Source organism: Oryx dammah, unplaced genomic scaffold (assembly GCF_014754425.2).
Source record: "Oryx dammah isolate SB20612 unplaced genomic scaffold, SCBI_Odam_1.1 HiC_scaffold_3, whole genome shotgun sequence".
Taxonomy (NCBI): Eukaryota; Metazoa; Chordata; class Mammalia; order Artiodactyla; family Bovidae; genus Oryx; species Oryx dammah.
Window position 1 is genome coordinate 60768234 of NW_024070187.1, and position 19538 is coordinate 60787771.

Sequence of the window (19538 nt, forward strand, 5' to 3'; positions counted from 1 at the left end):
ACAATGAATTATTTTCCTAAAAAAGTAAAAAGTCACCTCTTAGCATTCATATCCTTCCTACTTACCATATTGAAGGGCTTTTAGTGGAAACCAAAACAGAATAACTGAGTGGAAGAGGCCATTTAAACAATGAACCCAGAAAACCTGAGGGAAAACAAAAATCCATGAGAACCATTTGCGATAAACTAGCTCTGTGAACTCTGACCTTTCTTTTTATCTGTGAGCTAGATTCACAAAACGTGTTTCTGTCGGGCCACCACTGTGAATTAATAGAACTGACAGACACTTTCTGCCTCTTAGACCTTCATGGGTCATTTATTTATTTTTATGTTTCTCTAAATGTTTTTTCAGCTTCACTGAAATTTTTTCTACTTTCTAAAAACCAAGGATTAAAAGTTTAAATTTCTGCCTGAAGAAGAAAATAAAATTTAAAATTACTGTTAGATCATGAAATTCTTTAAGTGGGACTATTTTCATAATTCCAGACGAACAGACTTTTGAAAAGATTGTAATTTGGTGAGATCCCTACTTTTTCTTTTCCATGTGCAATAAAGTGTAAACTTTTAAATGGTAAGGATATAGTGCATTCTCTTTTTCCACACACACCCACACGCACAACACTAAAAATAACAAGTGTAACATTTAAATTGCACAGTTCCTCAAAGCAAAGCCCTTTTACCAGGACTGACGTTATAAAAGACTTTCACAATTTGAAAACACCTGTCAACATCAAACTTCATACAATTATAATATCATTTAATAGTTATTGCTTTCTCATCTATTGTATTTTATTAACAAGAAAGTAAGTATCACTGGTCTTTTCTTTGTAACATGGATGTAAAAGATTAAGTTATAGAAAAACTGTTTAGAACTCTTACAGCCCTTTGAAGGGTTGCAGTTTTGTCATTCAGAAGTGCTTCTTGCAAACAAAATGTATGCTAAATAAAACTGGCATGTATTAAAATAGTTTTAAGCTGTTCAAACAACAGAAATTAAGTTGCCTGCCTCCCAAAATTTTCCACTGTGATCTCAACCTCCTTTGTTAGTTCACCCAGCCACACTGGATTGTATGATCCAATTTACGCTCCAATACATTACACATTTGAACTTATGTTACTCATTAACCTTTGTCTCTTCTCTTCACTATGTCATTACTGCAAGTTTTTATTTGACAGAAAGCACAGGTGGGTGCAAGAAAAATTAGTTCTACTTTTCCATTTTCCTGACCGATACTTATTGTCACATGTTAATCCTTTAACCCCTGTCACGACCTCAGCACCTCCGACCCTTTTTACCATAACAAACGAAATCGTCATCATTCAGGGCAACAATGCTTCTTCACTGGGGACCTGGAGCAACTGCTGTGTATACAACTGTGCATTCTGTAACCATTTGTTCCTGAAGTTTAAAATGTTTATATGGGATTTATTCAAACAATTTTCACTGAAATCATTAGAAAAATCCATAAACCCTATAAAAATTGCTGGCAGCTTGTGTATCTATAAATATTTAAATGAATACAGAAGTTGTATACTCTATTTGGATTGATATGGTAACTTTTCTAAATGCCAGGGCTTTGCAGACTATGAGATACTTTGTATGCAAGACCAGCAAAAAATACAAGGAAGGCTGCTCTCACTTTAAAACTATACTGGCCACAAAACTTTCCAAGTTGCCATATACAAAGGGTACAAAAGATGTGACTTTCTAGGAATGGTTTTGGGTATCCTGTGACGATTGGTTTATAAGCAACAGGAGCAAGGTCAAGGCAGTGGCTGGGAAGCTAACTCTCAAGAGACACCATGGAGCCTCAGCAATGGGAGATGGGGACGTGCGGCTGAGGTTGATGTAACTCTGGGCTGGTGAGGGTTATTGTTAGCCTGCCAGAAAGTCTGGAACCTTCCTAGCTCTCAGATTACATTTTCAAGGAAACAAGAACTCATGGTCCACTGTATCTGCCCCAATTGTGGCTTTCTGTCACTTGAAAATACTTACCATAGGTAATGAAAAACTTTTTAGCAAGGCAGTAGAATTTAATACAAATTGGACATCAAAGGTAAATTTTTAAAAAAGCAAAAAATAAAACATTAAGAAATCAAAGCACAGACATTGTGTATTATAAATAGCAACAGTTTTAAAAGACCACTAAAATACTTTATAGAACCAGTGGGTTCTATAAAAACCCACTTACTCTCCACTCTACAAAAAACCTTGTAGTTTTTTTTTATTTTTAATTTAACCAAATTCAGTTATACCATCCCTCAAGTTGTATGCATCTGCACACTGGGACATGTATGCACAGTGCATTCATGAAGACCTCATCCCAGAAGATGAATAACATCCTGGCAATAAACTTAACACCATCATTTACTGTATGAGGTTAGAGGCGTTGACACACCTGTCTCACTCTATTCCCCTGGTATACTGAGAACAAATGTCATTTGACAGTTTTATGAAATAATAAAATTTAAAATATCCTACATTAGTTTCCTAAATTCAAAACACCAAATTAAGGTTACATATAATTATTGGTAACATAACATGCATGATATAACCAACATGTACCATAATAAATGAGAAAAAATTCTGTGAAGTATTTGATACTTTTATTATAGTTTCAAAATTACATCTACCTTGATGTTAAAAAACTTAAAAAAACAAACAAACAAAACTCCTCAGTTACACTGGATAGAAACCTGAATTACTAACAAACACTAGTGGAAACACTTTAGAATACATAATTGCAGGAAAGTGAACCATGCAGGAAATAGGTATTTTTGTTGCTGGGATGAAGAAATACTGTGGATCACAAAGATGACAAAAGTCTGTGCCTTGCTATATAGGCTATAAACCCGGAATATGATTTTAGATAAAATGTTGGATATTTTATCTTATATTAAGTTTTATGGCTTAATAGTGATTGTAAATAATGATTATTATTGGTAAATGAGTTATCTACCAGAGATGATATTTTTAATGCTTAATATAATCTAATATTCCAATGAAGATAAAGTTATTTCACAAAACAGAAAATGAGTAAAGAATGATATATCATCCCTCATCACTTTGTATGTGTAAAGACTGTCCATGCCAGTCCTGGATGACTGACTTCTGAGAAGAGGGAGCATTTCCCCACAAAACTGCAAAGTCAGAGGGCCACCCCCTCTGCCTGCCAGGCCCACTTTACTGCTGCCGGGCAAACTCCAGTGAATTGTGGTTACAGTTTAAATTCACAGCAAAACCAAACACCTTCTCTAGTCATATCAGAACCTTAAGCAAATCTGGCCTGCCATGGTCAGGACCCTGGAGTTTCCTTGGCTTTAGAAGACCAATGCCCCAAGCAACTGGAGCAATAAAGCAAGTCCCGCCCGGGCACTGGTTCCTACCTTGGTGTTGAAGTCCAGGGCATTCTGAGACGTTTTGTATAATTCAGGATACTTCAACATATTCTCCTTTCTGCATGATCTCTCAAATATTCCCAGAGTTAAGGGAGGCATTGCTGTAAACATCTAAGGTGCACAAACTAGTCATTATACCAGGTAGCCAAACATAGGGTGAACTTCTATCTTAAAGTATTCAATAGAACAGGAGTAATTAAAAGTCCTAAACTTACCACATTATAAAGACCTATGCACCATCTCTCAAAGAGGATCTGTCCAGAAAAGCCATTCACAAAGGCAAACCAGATCTAGGAAGAAAACAATCCAACCCCCCCCAAATTAGAATGCAAAAACCATAAACTAAATGTTTAAAATCTGCTGTTACTCAACCAGTGCATAAGAGCTTCACTGACATAGTAATTTCATGATTCTTTTGAAAATGGCGTTTCTTTGCTTTACTTTTTAATTTGAAGGGATTCTTTCATAAGGTCTTTGCTATTTAGGTCAGGATTGGTTTAACTTGTTGAATCAAAAAAGAACTATACCAAGAGGGAATCATAGATTAAAAAAAAATTAGGTATAATCTTGTTTCCTAAAAGACACTTTAGACAATATATTTTATGCCATTAAAATTTTAGACTTGAATTCCCCTTTAAAATATCTATTTTCTGGTAGTTATTTAAAGATTTTTTTTAATCATAATTAAAAATTTTGTTTATTTAGAATATAAAATAATTTCCTATACTAATACCATCACCATTTATTGTCTTCTGCTTTGGTTATATTCATGTAGCTCATTTATATACATTCAATGATTTATCTTACTGGAAACCTATATGCAGCATCATGTCCTGTTCCTTTTCTTCTTAACATTATATAATACATACTTTCTTAAGTTGTTACACACCCTTTAAAATGATGTTAATGGAAATGGATATATATATACCCTACTATTTTGGATATTTGGCTTGCTTCTGGTTTTTTCTACTATACATAATTCAGAACTGAATATTCTTTCAGAAATCCTAAATATCTCAATTTCTTAGGATGAATTACTTTGAGTAAAACATAGCTGAACTGAGGTAAAACTGACATAAAAATGACACACATTTAATGTATACAATTTGGTGAATTTGGACATATGCATCACCTAATGCATATGTCCAAACCATCACCTAATCAAGGTAACAGACATATCCCATCATCTCCCCAAATTTCCTCCTATTCTTTGTTCTTTTTCCTTTTAGAATGAATTCTTAGAAGTAGAATTACTGTGTCAATGTATTTAACCTTTTAAAAAAACAGTTCTTGATAATTAAAGCCATCAAAATGCAAAATTTGAATTTATATATTAAAGATATTTTGTAACTTAAATATATACTTTGATTAAAAACAAATCTTTAACTAATAGAGTGACATGTTCTCATATATTTTGCAGTTTCTTAAAAGCAGAAAACTGAACTTTGCCTACAAAATTAAGGGACAATAAAGAGAAACTTTCTCCAGCATATTTAACACAAATGGAAAATTTAAGTGAATGTTAGTAAATCAATAATCCCTATGTTATTTAAAAAAAAGCAAGACTAAAATGTAATTAAAAATCATATTGATTTGGAAGAGAAAAATGTCTGGCCCAACATGACATAAACACAAACACAAAGCCAAACTATCACAACAACAACCAAACACCCGTTAGGGGACAGCAGTCTGGATGTGCTGGTTAGGTGAATTTTTGAACTGGAGTTGCACGGACTTTGCTACACTTCACGTTTCATTTAACCTCATTATGGAAGCATGAATTGCTACAAATTCACCATTTATCAATATGTACCCAGGCTGGCCTCCCTATGAACAGTTTCTGTACACACATTGATCTTTTTCCTTTTTATAGGGAAAGGAATGACTGAGCATATATAAAAACCAATGTCGGCTTCATGAGATGGAAAAGAGAACAAAGCACCAATAGCACATGAAAAATAAGTCCAGATTGTGTCGGGGTTGTAACACGCATTAATGACAACAAGAACAAAAGCATAGAAATGGGAGGCAAATCTGAAATTCTCACTTGCTTGCCACATATATTTACAGAAAAGATTTGAACTTGTGCTCTCAACTAGAAGCCAGATCTTTCATTGCTACATGCAAAAGTACTTAGCATCTTCATGCGAAGTTAAATTTATTCCTTGGAGACTTCCTTTATTCCTTGCAGACTTTAAACTTTTTTTTTTTTTTTTTGGAAAGCGTTAAGTAGACACAAATTGACAGGACAGACTTCAATGCTATCTATTGTGTTTTCACATTTGGCCCTTTTGAGATGTGGATTCTGTAAATACATATTTGTGATACTCTGGGTGATGGTAATGTTTTCCCTGTAGGTGACTGTGAAGCTCATTCAGATTTCTTACACTATGATGGTAATATAAGGAATTTTTAAACACAAACTTTCAGTTGTGGCCTGACTAGTCTATGAAGATGCAGCCTAATCTTCGTTGGTCTGAAGAAAGCTGAAGCTGCATACATACCAAATTCCTTTAATGGACATGATTTGGCTCAAAGGTTAGTTATAAATGCATTTGCAAACATCAATACTATATAATAGGAGACATTTATGTTAATAAATTTGTGTGTGAATAAACATTGGTAAATGTGAATGGTCTCCTGGCTTCTTTGTATGTAAATTTGGTGATTAAAACACCACTAGGAGCTTGAAATTGAGGAATCTAAATTTGAAATTTAGGAATCTAAATCAACGGGTATTTATATTCAGTTTCCAATTCAAAATAACTTGCAAATAAGCTAAAATACTCGCAGTCCAAGTTTATTTTAAAATGCACTACTTAACTAACTGCTTTATGAGAAAAATGTAGACATTTTTAAGTTGAAAGCTATCAAAGCATTTTTGCCTTATTTTTCCTACTGAAAGGTATGTGAACATGTTTCTAGAGATTCTCTTCCTGTGCTTTAAAAAGTTAATATTTTAATTTTTTTTTAAAGGAGAAATGACTAGATAGGAATTGACTCTTCTAATATAGTACCCACATCTTCATATAAATATTTTGGCACTGAAGTTTACATATTTTAAAGGAAAGAGAGATTTTTAACAGTGAAGACATCTACCAGAAGGCTGATTTCAGGTTAGTCTGAGATTTGCAGTTTAAAGATATGTTAGAAATGCATCCCATACTAAATAAAACAACACCTAAATTACTATTAACACATAAAAGTCCCTCCCTTGACTCAACAAAACCGTGGATGCAGAAAGAAAACATGAGTCCCTCTGGGGAGGTATCTAAATTATTTAAATTCACGGGAAATCCATATCTCAGCACAACTTGGTGGGAAAGTATCACCTCATTGACTTTAATCAAAGCTTCTGGAAATCAGAAACGCTACACTGCCTTGGGATCTTACCGGAAAGCCTGGATGTGACCAACTGTTTGAGAGAAAAGGTCCTACTTTGCTAGCAAGGAGTCAGATGTTTCAGAGAAACTAAAATCTCTTTCGCGAATGCCAGTCATTCCAATGAACACCTAGAGTCGCTGTTGAGTGGCCATCACAATCAAGTGCTTTATACCACCACCTGCCAAATCTGTTTTTATTTGTTTGGCTATATGGCAATGGAGCAGCTAGACGGTGACATTCCTGGCAGTACAGCAATGGGAAAAGCAGTTTTTACAGATAGTCTATAAAACCCATAGTGTTCCCTACTATTTCTTTATTAGCAAAGAAACTTCAGACCTGCCTGTCCTGTCCTGTATTATTTTCTAACTTTCGTGTCCCAGTCGAGGCGTGGCAGTTAGTTACAGCTTCACAGACATTTCCCTGATGGAGCATTTCTGCATATTAAACAGCAGCTTACAAACAGTCAATGAGCCCTCTGCTCCCACGCCCGATCAGCACAAAAAACTGAAAGGAGAGATTCGAGACTGGCAGTTGTCCTCACTAGAGACATTCAATGATGTGTTTTCTGTCTATTCATTCACAGTATTGACATGAGCCATTAACATCTGCAGAACTTGTTTTAGCTGGCAAAAGTTGGGTATCTGGGAATTGATTTAAAAGGTCAATACATTTCCAAGATAGTTGAATTATATTCAAAATACATTTCCATAAACTGCTAAAAGAAAAATAACTTAAGAATGAGATTTCCAGTAAAGTTTAGGACTGACTTCCTTTCCAATGTGTAAAGAATTTGATCAGTGTTAGTTATCTCTCAAAGAGGCTTTAAATTCAAAGCCAAGTGAAATTTAGGGCTAATCAACCACAAATTGCATAACTCTGGATTTGAAACAGAGCGTGCAGATTTAGTTTTTCATTTGAGTTTGATATATTTTATGTCTCCCATTAGTACGTAATTTTGACCACTTCATTGTTGATTGTCAAATAATCTAGATTTTAAAAGTGGCAAGTTGAGTACTCATTTCATTTTACACAATTATATTTTTGCAAGCAGATTTATTGCTGCCAGTGGCTTTAAACTCCCAGATACTTCAAGAATATATGTAAATAAACTGTATAAATTGATATTCTTTCTAACGTCGATAAATGTTGAGGGATGAGAAAAAAAAATCTAACTAGAAAAGTTAGGACTATAGAGGGGACTGAGAATTGAAAATAATTTTATTAGAAAAGAATAACAAATTTATATAAACAGAAAATATTTTGTATGATCTCATAAGCTATTTTGGAAGTGCATTTTGTTTCAAAACAGACTATTTCAGACCAAATTCAGCAGTAATGAACAATAACTAAATTCATAGATCATTCTGTTTATGTTTCCAAGTATTTAATTATAGTATTTGATTATTTTCCAAGTGGGTTGCAATCTAATTACAGATTTTTAGTGACCAATAAATAAAACTGCCTGCACACTTCGAAACTAAAAAACCCAGGGATCGAACCTGGGTCTCCTGGATTGCCGGTAGATTCCTTGCCATCTGAACCACCAGGGAAGCCCTTAATTTTATCAATCTGACTCATAATAAGAACTATGCTCAGTCAACATTTTGATAAGAAGATAATCATTCTGACAGGCATAAAGAACAGCTGAAGCAAACATACAGCAGTTTCCAACTAACATCTCAGCAGGGGAAATGTAAAGTCTACTGACTGTTTTGTTTACAGTGTTACTTTTGTGGCATAAAGTATGAGATATTATTTTCAAATGGCACATGGGAAGGTTCTGCCTCTTCTGATGGATGTGTAGAAGCAGTCAACTGAGTAGAGGGCAAGGTGGCATAAACAAACATGTGTAAGGGAGCCCAGGGCAGATTTATGAAGGCGTAGGCAGGTCCTCTGACGGGAGTGGAAGATGGAGGGCTTTCTTAACAAGCTACGGAGCGCTCCTTGTCGGGCTCTGTGAAGCTGCAAGAGGAGCAAGGAACGCCTACAGTTCAAGTATTATGAATACAGCGTCTGATGATAAGATGGTCATATATATATTTTTTTTAAATATAAAGAACTTACTTATCGCATCCTGTGTTCAGTTACTGGTGCTGGGCTACCCAGAGGAATAGCCACTGGCCATGTGGTTCTTGAATACTTGAAATGTGATTAGTCCAAACTAAGATATGCTGTATGTGTAAAATACACACTAGACTGTGAACACTTAGTTATGAAGAAAAGAATGTGAAATATTGCTTTAATAATTTTTTATAGAGATTCCAAGCTGAAATAATATATTGAATATATAGAGTTAAATGAAATATAATTTAAAATTAATTTGGGCTTTAATTTTTACTTGTTGTTGATGTGGTTCCCAGAAAATGTAAAATTACACATGTGGTTTGCTTTATATTTCTATTGGCAAGTTTTTGGAGGATAGAAACCTCACGCGATTTACTTCAGTTACTGAACTAACCCTGGTGCCTGGCAGCCTGTGGAGACTGCAAAACATGTTTGAAGAATAAAATGCATCCTTTCAGAAATGATATTCCTGACCCAAGTTAAGTTTACATGTTAAAAATGATGTTATATTTGCCATATGAAAAGGAATATAGAAATTCCTTGTGATCCAGACACAGTAACCGAACTATTCTGATAAATTTTAGGCAAAGTCCTCATTATCTGGACTCTTGTTTCCTACCAAATCCAGACACCAAAACCGATCTGAAGAGCAAGGAATACTTCTATCCAATTATGTAGGCCTGAAACATAATAAGAACTATACGATGACCAATACTAGCAAAACTACCTATGTATTTTTATTGGTTAGATCCCTTAGTAAAACTGACATCCTCAGTTTTATGTCCACTATTCCTTTCCTTTTTTAAAAAAATAGATTTTTATTGTATAGTTGCTTTACAATGTTGTGTTATTTTCTACTGTACAGCAAAGTGAATCAGCTATATGTATATCCTCTTTTTTTTTTTGGATTTCCTTCCATTTTCCCTTCCTTTTCTCTTTAAACACAGTTTTCCTCATGTGCATCCCCAAACAATTTACTGTTTTCTCTCGTATGTTTTTGAACTTTATAAAAAATGCTATGTAGATTGTAGTTTTTTAAGAACTGTACACATTATTTATTAGCAATTATAATTCAACATTTCTTACCAAAGCAACATAATGCTTTTAGCCAGAATTTCAACATTATTCTCCACAGCTGACAAACTTTTTAACATATTCAGAAGTTAAAAAAGTGTGCTGATGAAGGATTCATTAAAATTATGAAGAAATGTCTTCCCCCAAACGTTTCAAATATATATGCAAATGACAAGGATTTTTAAACTTAACTTGTAATTACCTCGATAATATAGAGGACTATATTCTTGTAGAAGCAGTATAAGATACACTTGGAGACTCTGTTATAGTTCCAGGCACCATGAACCATCAACAAATTCTTCAAATATTTGAACTAAAATAAGAACGGAAAAAATTAACATTTTCCTCTTCATCGTGTCATTTGACAAAGATGAATGGTGTGTTTGGCAGAAATGATGGTTTACCTGAGCTATAGAGTAGTCAGAAGAATTAGCTGCCTGAAGGCCTTCATTGCCACTTATTCCTACTCCAACATGTGCTGTCTGTATCATACTGACGTCATTTGCTCCATCACCAATGGCGAGTGTTATGACTTTAACTTGTTTCTTAACCATCTCAACAACTTCAGATTTTTGAAGAGGAGAAACCCTTAAACAATAACAAATTATCACTTTTTTTTTCTGAAAAAAGGAATTTTAAGATGTCATTGTCTTGAAGAATAAAAGCAGCAGAAGAGCTAAATGAATAGGTCTCTCTCTGAAGAATCATCATGGAAAAGTCTTACGTTTAAGTGTTTAAATCTCTGCTAGCCTGACTTGCCACTTTAAGGGAAAAATAAAGTCACAGAAGCAAAACTCTAGGTGACAGATAGAAGCTACAATGCCTTGTTAAATATTAGTTTCCAAGAATGTGTGCATAAATTTGTTGAAAGATGACATTTGTGTTCAGAAATCCCATTACTTCCTAACAAATAATATCAGGATTTCTGAGTCTTCACTTTGGAATGAGAAAGAAAGCCAGAAAGGCTATTCAATGATAGTTCAAATACCAATTGTTCTATTATACTTTGAAAATAAAAGTTTTGGACCTCCATAAGCTGATCTTAGATGATTCTTATAAACAATTTAAATAAACAATAAGGAACTGAGTAACTTCCCCACCTGTTCTCAGATACCTGGTTGAGTCAACTAAGGTAAATACCAAGTGCTTGATTACATAGCTCATGTGCTTGTTTCTTTTCTAAAGATGCTGACAATGGCCAAGTAGAATCAAGCATCCTTTTATATAAAGGTGGGTCAGGAATAGAGAACACCAGCATCCATACTAAAGTTGTATGGTATTAATATTAACTTTGGAGCAACTTATCATAGACTTAAAACCCCACAACAATTACAGAATATTTATTTGTGCGATTAACTTAATCTAGTATCCATGCTATCTCGGTGAGTAGACAGAAGGAAAGGAAAACTGAATAGTGATCTGGCTCAGTAAACTATTAAGAGAGTAATGAACTACTAAGAAACAACTAATATAGACAATGTTAGTGAGCAAAATAAATAACCCAGAGCTAAATTCTTTACCAAGGTTAAGTGCAGTAAATACCTGCTGGAACATCTGGTAAACCACTTATTAGCCTACTTAGAAATGAAGATCATGAGTCTGAGACTCAATACATCTTTGCACATTTTCCTGATTATTTCCTTAGGAAAAATCCCTAGCAGTGGGTATTTTGCACAAATAAGTGCCTTCAGGAGGCCCAGCTGTCCCTTCTTAAATGTTTTAGCCAAGAACAGATTCAGTCTTTATTTCAAGTTTGAGAATCATTGTGTTAGAGTGTGAGTTGCTTGCAGAGTGAACAGGTCTCCTCATCTTTGTATTACTTGTGCTGATCCAGGATAAGTACTCAATAAATGCTTGCTATATGAAAGAATTATTTTTAATTCTTTCTTTGAATTTCCTTTCAGAGTCTGGCAACAGTACAAAATGACACAACTGTGAATACAGGAAAGGAATGGATGAGTATCACATCATTAACAGGCTTTTCCACTGTTAGCTCTCATTTTTCTTTGAAGCAATTTTCATTTCATTTTCACATTTTATTTAACTTTTCTTAACAGGCTATTATAAATTGGTCAGCCCACTGGCTCTAGGCCAATGTTTCAAATATGAACTATAGCTGACATTTAGTAAATGTCAAAAAAGAATGCTCACCAAGAAATGATCTAAAAAGCAAATGGGAAATGGGCGTAAAAAGAGCGAAGAATTTGAAAACATTTGTCAAATTCCCTTTACAACCTAACAGGCTCACAGTGCAAATACATTGTGAAGTCACACTATGGGATCAATGGAGCCGAAAAACACAGGTATTTTTTTTTCCATAAGCTGAATGTATAATAAAGGATAAATCTCTGCATGGTGAACTACTATTAATGATTTAGAGAATCATCAGAAAAAAGCTGGAGTAAACTTTGTTTTCTTTTCTTCATGACTATTACAACTAACCACTGCTTTCTCTGCTTGACATCACAATTTTTAATACCCCCAAATTAAAACTGGCTGAGGATTTTTACCAACATTATGGATGGAATTCCAGCCAAGCTATTTAAAATCCTAAAAGACGATGCTGTTAAAGTGCTGCACTCAATATGCCAGCAAATTTGGAAAACTCAGCAGTGGCCACAGGACTGGAAAAGGTCAGTTTTCATTCCAGTCCCAAAGAAAGGCAATGCCAAAGAATGTTCAAACTACTGCACAATTGCACTCATTTCACATGCTAGCAAGGTAATGCTCAAAGTCCTTCAAGCTAGACTTCAACAGTATGTGAACTGAGAACCTCCAGATGTCAAGCTGTATTTATAAATGGAAGAAGAACCAGAGATCAAACTGCCAATATACATTAGATCATAGACGAAGCAATGGAATTTCAGAAAAACATCAACTTTTGCTTCATTGACTATGCTAAAGCCTTTGATTGAGTGGATCACAACAAACTGTGGAAAATTCTTAAAGAGATGGGAGTATTGGACCACTTTACCTGTCTCCTGAGAAACCTGTATGCAGGTCAAGAAGCAACATTTAGAATGGCCATGGGACAACAGACTGGTTCAAAATTGGGAAAGGAGTATATTAAGGCTGTATATTGTTAATGTGCTTATTTAACTTCTATGCAGAGTACATCAAGGGAAATATTGGGGTAGATGAATCATAAGCTGGAATCAAGATTGCTGGGAGAAATATCAACAAACTCAGATATGCAGGTGATACCACTCTAATGGCAGAAAGTGAAGAGGACCTAAAGAGCCTTTTGATGAAGGTGAAAGAGGAGAGTGAAAAAGCTGGCTTAAAACTCAATTTCCAAAAAAGTAAGATCATGACATCTGGTCCCATCACTTCATGGCAAATAGAAAGGGAAAAATGGAAACAGTGTCAGACTTTATTTTTTTGGGCTCCAAAATCACTGCAGATGGTGACTGCAGCCATGAAATTAAAAGACGCTTACTTCCTGGAAGAAAAGCTATGACAAACCTGGACAGCATATTAAAAAGTACAGACATCACTTTGCTGACAAAGATCTGTATTGGTTTTTCCAGTAGTTATATACGGATGTGAGAGTTAGACCATTAAGAAGGCTGAGTGTCAAAAAATTGATACTTTCAAGTTTTGGTGTTGGAGAAGACTCTTGAGAGTCCCTTGAACAGCAAGGAGATCAAACTAGTGAATCAAAAAGGAAATCAATCCTGAATATTCACTGGAAGGACTGATGCTGAAGCTCCAATACTTTGGCCATCTGATGTGAAGAGCTGACTCATTGGAAAAGACCCTGATGCTGGGAAAGACTGATGGGGAGAGAAGGGAGTGATATAGGATGAGGTGCTTGGATAGCATCAATGACTCAATGGACATGAGTTGAAGCAAAATCTGGATATAGTGAAGGACAGGTAAGCCTGGTGTGCTGCAGTCCATGGGACTGCAGAGAGTCGGACATGACTTAGAGACTGAACAAACGAAAAACCAAACATGGATGTGACTAACTCAGGTCTTAAATCAGAGTATGAATTCCCTAGGCAAGAACAATATCTGTTTTTCTTTAAGAAAAGGCAACGATGTAATAAGAGACAACCCACATTACATTGCAAGTAGCACAAGTAAGGATATCTGCTTCCATTATCAAGATAAAAGAGTACAACTGGAAGGACAATCCTTGGAAGAATATTCAACAAACAGCAGAAGCTCTGGTATCTGATGGGTTTGAAATAGTAGTTGGTTGCTAAAGAAAGATATCAGGTTTAAGTAGAGTACATAAAACAAAATATACATACCTTATAAAATTTAACTCAGAATATAAATGTACAAGCTTGTGATGTAAGGCGAAGAACCATACTCTGAAAAGGAGTTTGTGTTTGAAATTCTGCATATTTTTCTTACAGGAACCTCACTTTGAGGCACAATCCATGTCTTGTTTCATTAAGTGGAAACTATAATGTCATGATGCCATCTACCCCAGTTTATTGTTACTTTGTCCCCAGCAATGTTTTCTGGGCAACTCAAAAAGTCTTTCTAGAACACTATATTTGGTTTTCCTACCAACAATTTTGGCTAGACTATTTTTTGGTGGCTTATGAAACATCTAAGTGATGATTACTTTGAGAAGTACAATAAGAATGAATAGATTAAAGAAAGAACACCCATGGATTCCTAGTAAGCACCAAGTCAACTCATGGATGCAAAATATGAACATGTACTAAAGACTGTCCTTCCAGCCCTGGGTATGCTGTGCTGTGGGCATCCTTCAGCATGTCTTAGGGAGGGAATGTGGTTTAATGGGACCCAGGTTAGTGAAGCTGATATCAGTTAAACAATCTACTATTTGTACAGCACTCATTTAAAAAATTATGTCTTGCTACAAGAGGTATTCAATCAGATCAGTCGCTCAGTCATGTCCAGTTCTTTGCGGTCCCATGGACTGCAGCATGCCAGGCTTGCCTTTCCATCACCAACTCCCGGAGCCTACTCAAACTCATGTCTATCATGTCAGTGATGCCATCCAGCCATCTCATCCTCTGGTGTCCCCTTCTCTTCCTGCCTTTACAAGATGGCAAAACCAAATTAGAAGGCATTAAAAACGAGTGTTGCAGAAAGCTTTTTGATATACTTGTCAATACTTAACAATTTCCGAGGATGTAGAAGTTAGCATGGGTTGCAAGAGCCTCCCCTGATGAGTCAGAATTTGACAAGGAGAGGAGAGTTCATGTCAGGTAAAAGAAATAGCATACATTAAATTTCACATTAAAATTCTCCAGAATACATTCCTTTCCACTGTGTGTTTCCACCATATAAGAAATCCTCTCCTTCACTCATTAGTTTACCTTCTTAACTTTTATATACTTGCTTCTATATGTGTACCATTTTCTGAACAGTCTGGAACAACCTTACCACACAAATTAATCTTCCCAATATCTATCAGAAACCACGAATTCATGGTTGAGAATATATGAAACCTAAATTTTATAAATACCAATAGTGATCCAAGGCATAACTCATAGACCTCATAAAAGTGCTCTGTTTTCTACCCACAGGGTCTGCATCAGTGCTTAAATTATCCATGGTTCTCTTCTCTTCCACTGTTGCTCTTTCCTCTTTGGAAGAAGTCAGAGCCTCTGCGGGAAAGGACTGCACATCGAGCATGTACTGTAAAGTCCAGTTTTCTTTCCTGTGGCTCCACAAACAGAGGGTGGTCCTTTGCGATACAACCTAGCAGTACACCAAGTGCAGAATGCTTTTCAGATATTATCTTGGCTGCAGTTTCTGCATGTGTTATTCATTATTTTTCTTACTTGCTAGGTAGTAACTCTCCCTGCCCCGTGAACACTAGTTTGGAGTACTGGAAATTCTTACCATTTAAGCTAGACAGTATATACAGTGGCTCATCTTACATGAGCCTCATTTTGCACCCTTTTAATGGGATTAGCTAAATGAATCACCTTTTCAAATGCAATATGGATAAGGATTATATGTGCATGTATATATACACAGTCACATATTAAAGAATATTTAAAGGACTTTTTATAGGTAGCTAAAAGTATAATAATTTACTGTATTGTATATTTAGGTTAATAACCTAGAAAAATCTCATATATACACTAAAAATTAGGCCAATAATACATTAACTTAAAAACTCATAAACTTAAAAATTACTATAAAGTTGCTTTCAGAAAGTAAATTTAGAAAACACATTGAGAACACGGAGGAATACAATATTTCTTCATTATCCTGAAGCGTTTTGTATAATGACCTTGTATTTGTAGAGCCTTTGCATTTAGGAAGCAAGAGAGCTGCTCCTGGTGACTATTTAGAGGTCAGCATCATTAGTGGGGAATCTGCTGTACTTTCCTTTGCAACAAACTTCCTAAGTTTTCTCTTTGCAAATATCAGTCTATTCCCCATTGAGTCATATTCTGCTGACTAATAAAGAAATTACAAAAGGAGAAATACCTAAGAGAAAAATTTATGAGACTGAACTGAACTCTTCTTCGAACTAAAATTTGTAGGCTCATTTATAAAGTTTTGAACTGAGGAGGAGTTAAAACACGGCAAAAATAATTTGGGCTACACGTACTAAAATTATATAACCATTACAGTGCTTCCAGAAACTCGCCATCAATTTATTACTGGAATGAAAACAGCCATTTATATAGCAAATCCTAAAAACAATTCTTAGCATAGGGTACATAATGAAACATTCACCCATTACTAGGTAAGAAAGTTGTGTTATTCAAATGACTGATGAGTGAGTGCTTTTCTAGTCTCCAAAAGCAACATTTGCTGATACACTGTGAAGTCAGAGCCATTGAGGGCAACTTGTAATTCAAGGATTCAGTCTACAGAAACAAAATACAGACAGATCATATTGACAGTAATATATGTTTGTATATGCATGTATGTATAGGCACACTGAACTACTGACTGGCAAATATACCTTATAAAAGGCACTAAAAAGAAGATACTTCCTAGTAGAAATATTTATTATAATATTCACACTGTAGAACAGTTTGTCCACAGTGGTACTGCTCATTAAAAAAAAAAGAGAAATCCATCCACCCATCCATCTATCCAGATATCTGGGACCTAACATTGTACTTAGCATATAGCAGACTGCAGTAAGCAACATGAATCAAAAAATAATACAGTAGTAGTGCCTTAAAATATTAATTTGGATCACTCAAAAGATATATACATATATACATGCCTTAATTAAAAATACTTTTCTTGCTAAAAAGTGGTAACCATTATTGGACAACACAGGGTTGTTATAAGCCTTCAATTTGAGAAAGCATGAAGAATCCAGTATTCTTTACCTAATTCCTCTAGACTCTAAATATACAATAGGCTGCCTCCTAACTGTGAACTGTCAAATATGAATAAGAGTTGTAATATTGGCATCATGGATGAGATTATTTTCTCTTTTTTGGCAAAATGTCCATTTACTCAGTTCCTTTACTACATGGTGAAATTTCTATGGAAGAATATAAGGAGAAGAAAAGAGAGTAGATCTCAGAACCCTCCTTCTGCACCTAAGAGATATTAACTTAAGGACTTTTATTGAGCTGCTGACCCAGGGGTTAAATGTTAAGAGCCTTTAGACAGTGGTTTCTCTATGGACTCTTGCTACAAGGAGACAGAAGTTTCTCCAACAAGGGACTGGTCCACCCACCTCTGTCTAGGAGCCTCACATGATAGCATTGGTGGGCTTTCAACTGGAAAGCACATCTACTCAAGAAGGATGAGTGCCCTTCCCCTGCATGCTCTGCTTGATGGTGACCGTGCTCTCAAGAGTGGTAAGACCAATGGCCCCACCTTCCATTCACTGGATCTGTTTGGAGAACATGTGGGCACTGACTCTCTTGCCTTTTCCCATGACTTTGGGTAGGTAAGGAAGAGCCGAAGCTTCTTAGTTGTTGCTGTTTAGTCACTAAGTCGTGTCCAACTCTTGTGACCCCATGGACTGTAGCCCACCAGGCTCCTCTGTCCATGGGATTCTCCAGGCAAGAATACTGGAATGGGTTGCTGTTTCCTTCTCCAGGGGATCTCCCTGACCCAGAGACTGAACCTGCGTCTCCTATGTTGCAGGCAGATTCTTTACCACTGAGCCGCCTGGGAAGCTAGAGCTTCTTTAAACTTAAATAAAATCAGCTTGCCCATCTTTCTTTCCTTCCTCTACCTCCCCACTCCCTTATTTTTGAATTTTCTCCTATGTAGATGGGTTTCTCCAAGGCACCTTCTCTCAGAAAGACCTAGTGGAAGATGGAACACGTGGTAGTAGATGCTACTGACAGACACTGGAATAAAATCCTGAAGATGCCATGAATTAAAGAAGGAATTCACTAGATTTCACAGTCACAATTACCTGTCAACACAAAACCTGTGAGAGTCCTTTGGAGAAACAGGAAATGTTGGATGACTATCAGAAGATAAATGGCATGGAGAGGAAGAGTGGTGTGCCAGAGAACATAGAGGAACAATCAGGTGGGGAAAGCTCTCCACCCTCTCTATGGTGCCCTGTGCAAGCCTGGGGTGACCAGCGTGACGGGGCTGAGACTGGGCTGGATAGAGCTAAGGGGTTCCTCTCTTTGCAACTGTGAACTTTGGCTTAGGCTTAGAATCTCTAGAAACTCAAAGTCCACAAAATAATGTGAAAAACAAAACATGCCAATTTTAGGATTATCTCCAAGGTTCTAAAGCTAAAACCTCAGGACAATTCTAAACTCTTGCCTAGAAAGAAGAAAGTCAGAACTTTCTGGTCAACCTCAGGGCATGAAGCCAGGCAAGGACAGGTGCCAATATTATGGATGTGCTGAGAACCCTTGAATTTTACCTCATTAGGGTAATTCCATCAGAATGTGGCTGCCTCTAACAAGAGCAGTGCTTGGGTAAAGACACTGGGGTAAAATAGGGATTCCCTAAGCCAAAGCCTTTGATTGTGTGGATCACAAAAAACTGTGGAAAATTCTGAAAGAGATGGAAATACCAGGCCACCTAACCTGCCTCTTGAGGAATCTGTATGCAGGTCAGGAAGCAACAGTTCGAACTGGACATGGAACAACAGACTGGTTCCAAATAGGAAAAGGAGTACGTCAAGGCTGTATATTGTCACCCTGCTTATTTAACTTCTATGCAGAGTACATCATGAGAAACGCTGGGCTGGATGAAGCACAAGCTGGAATCAAGATTGCCAGGAGAAATATCAATAACCTCAGATATGCAGATGACACCACCCTTATGGCAGAAAGTGAAGAGGAACTAAAAAGCCTCTTGATGAAAGTGAAAGAAGAGAGTGAAAAAGTTGGCTTAAAGCTCAACATTCAGAAAACGAAGATCATGGCATCTGGTCCCATCATGGGTCACTTCATGGGAAATAGATGGGGAAACAGACTTTATTTTTTTGGGCTCCAAAATGACTGCAGATGGTGACTGCAGCCATGAAATTAAAAGATGCTTACTCCTTGGAGAAAAATTATGACCAACCTAGATAGTATATTCAAAAGCAGCGACATTACTTTGCCAACTAAGGTCTGTCTAGTCAAGGCTATGGTTTTTTCTGTGGTCATGTATGGATGTGAGAATTGGACTGTGAAGAAGGCTGAGCGCCAAAGAATTGATGCATTTGAACTGTGGTTTTGG

At 36.1% G+C, this 19538-nt stretch overlaps 1 protein-coding gene across 4 annotated transcripts in view; it reads right to left on the reverse strand.

The window, feature by feature from the left end:
• ATP8A1 (ATPase phospholipid transporting 8A1) overlaps positions 1-19538 on the reverse strand; it is a 232488-nt gene that overhangs the window by 43181 nt on the left and 169769 nt on the right. For all 4 annotated transcript variants that reach the window (XM_040238091.1, XM_040238093.1, XM_040238092.1 and 1 more), the window contains 5 exons: positions 10325-10508; positions 10123-10233; positions 3614-3688; positions 3387-3509; positions 66-144 (listed from right to left, as the gene is read on the reverse strand). In XM_040238091.1, coding sequence (XP_040094025.1) covers positions 66-144; positions 3387-3509; positions 3614-3688; positions 10123-10233; positions 10325-10508 — 572 coding nt within the window. The remainder of the gene's footprint in view (positions 1-65; positions 145-3386; positions 3510-3613; positions 3689-10122; positions 10234-10324; positions 10509-19538) is intronic.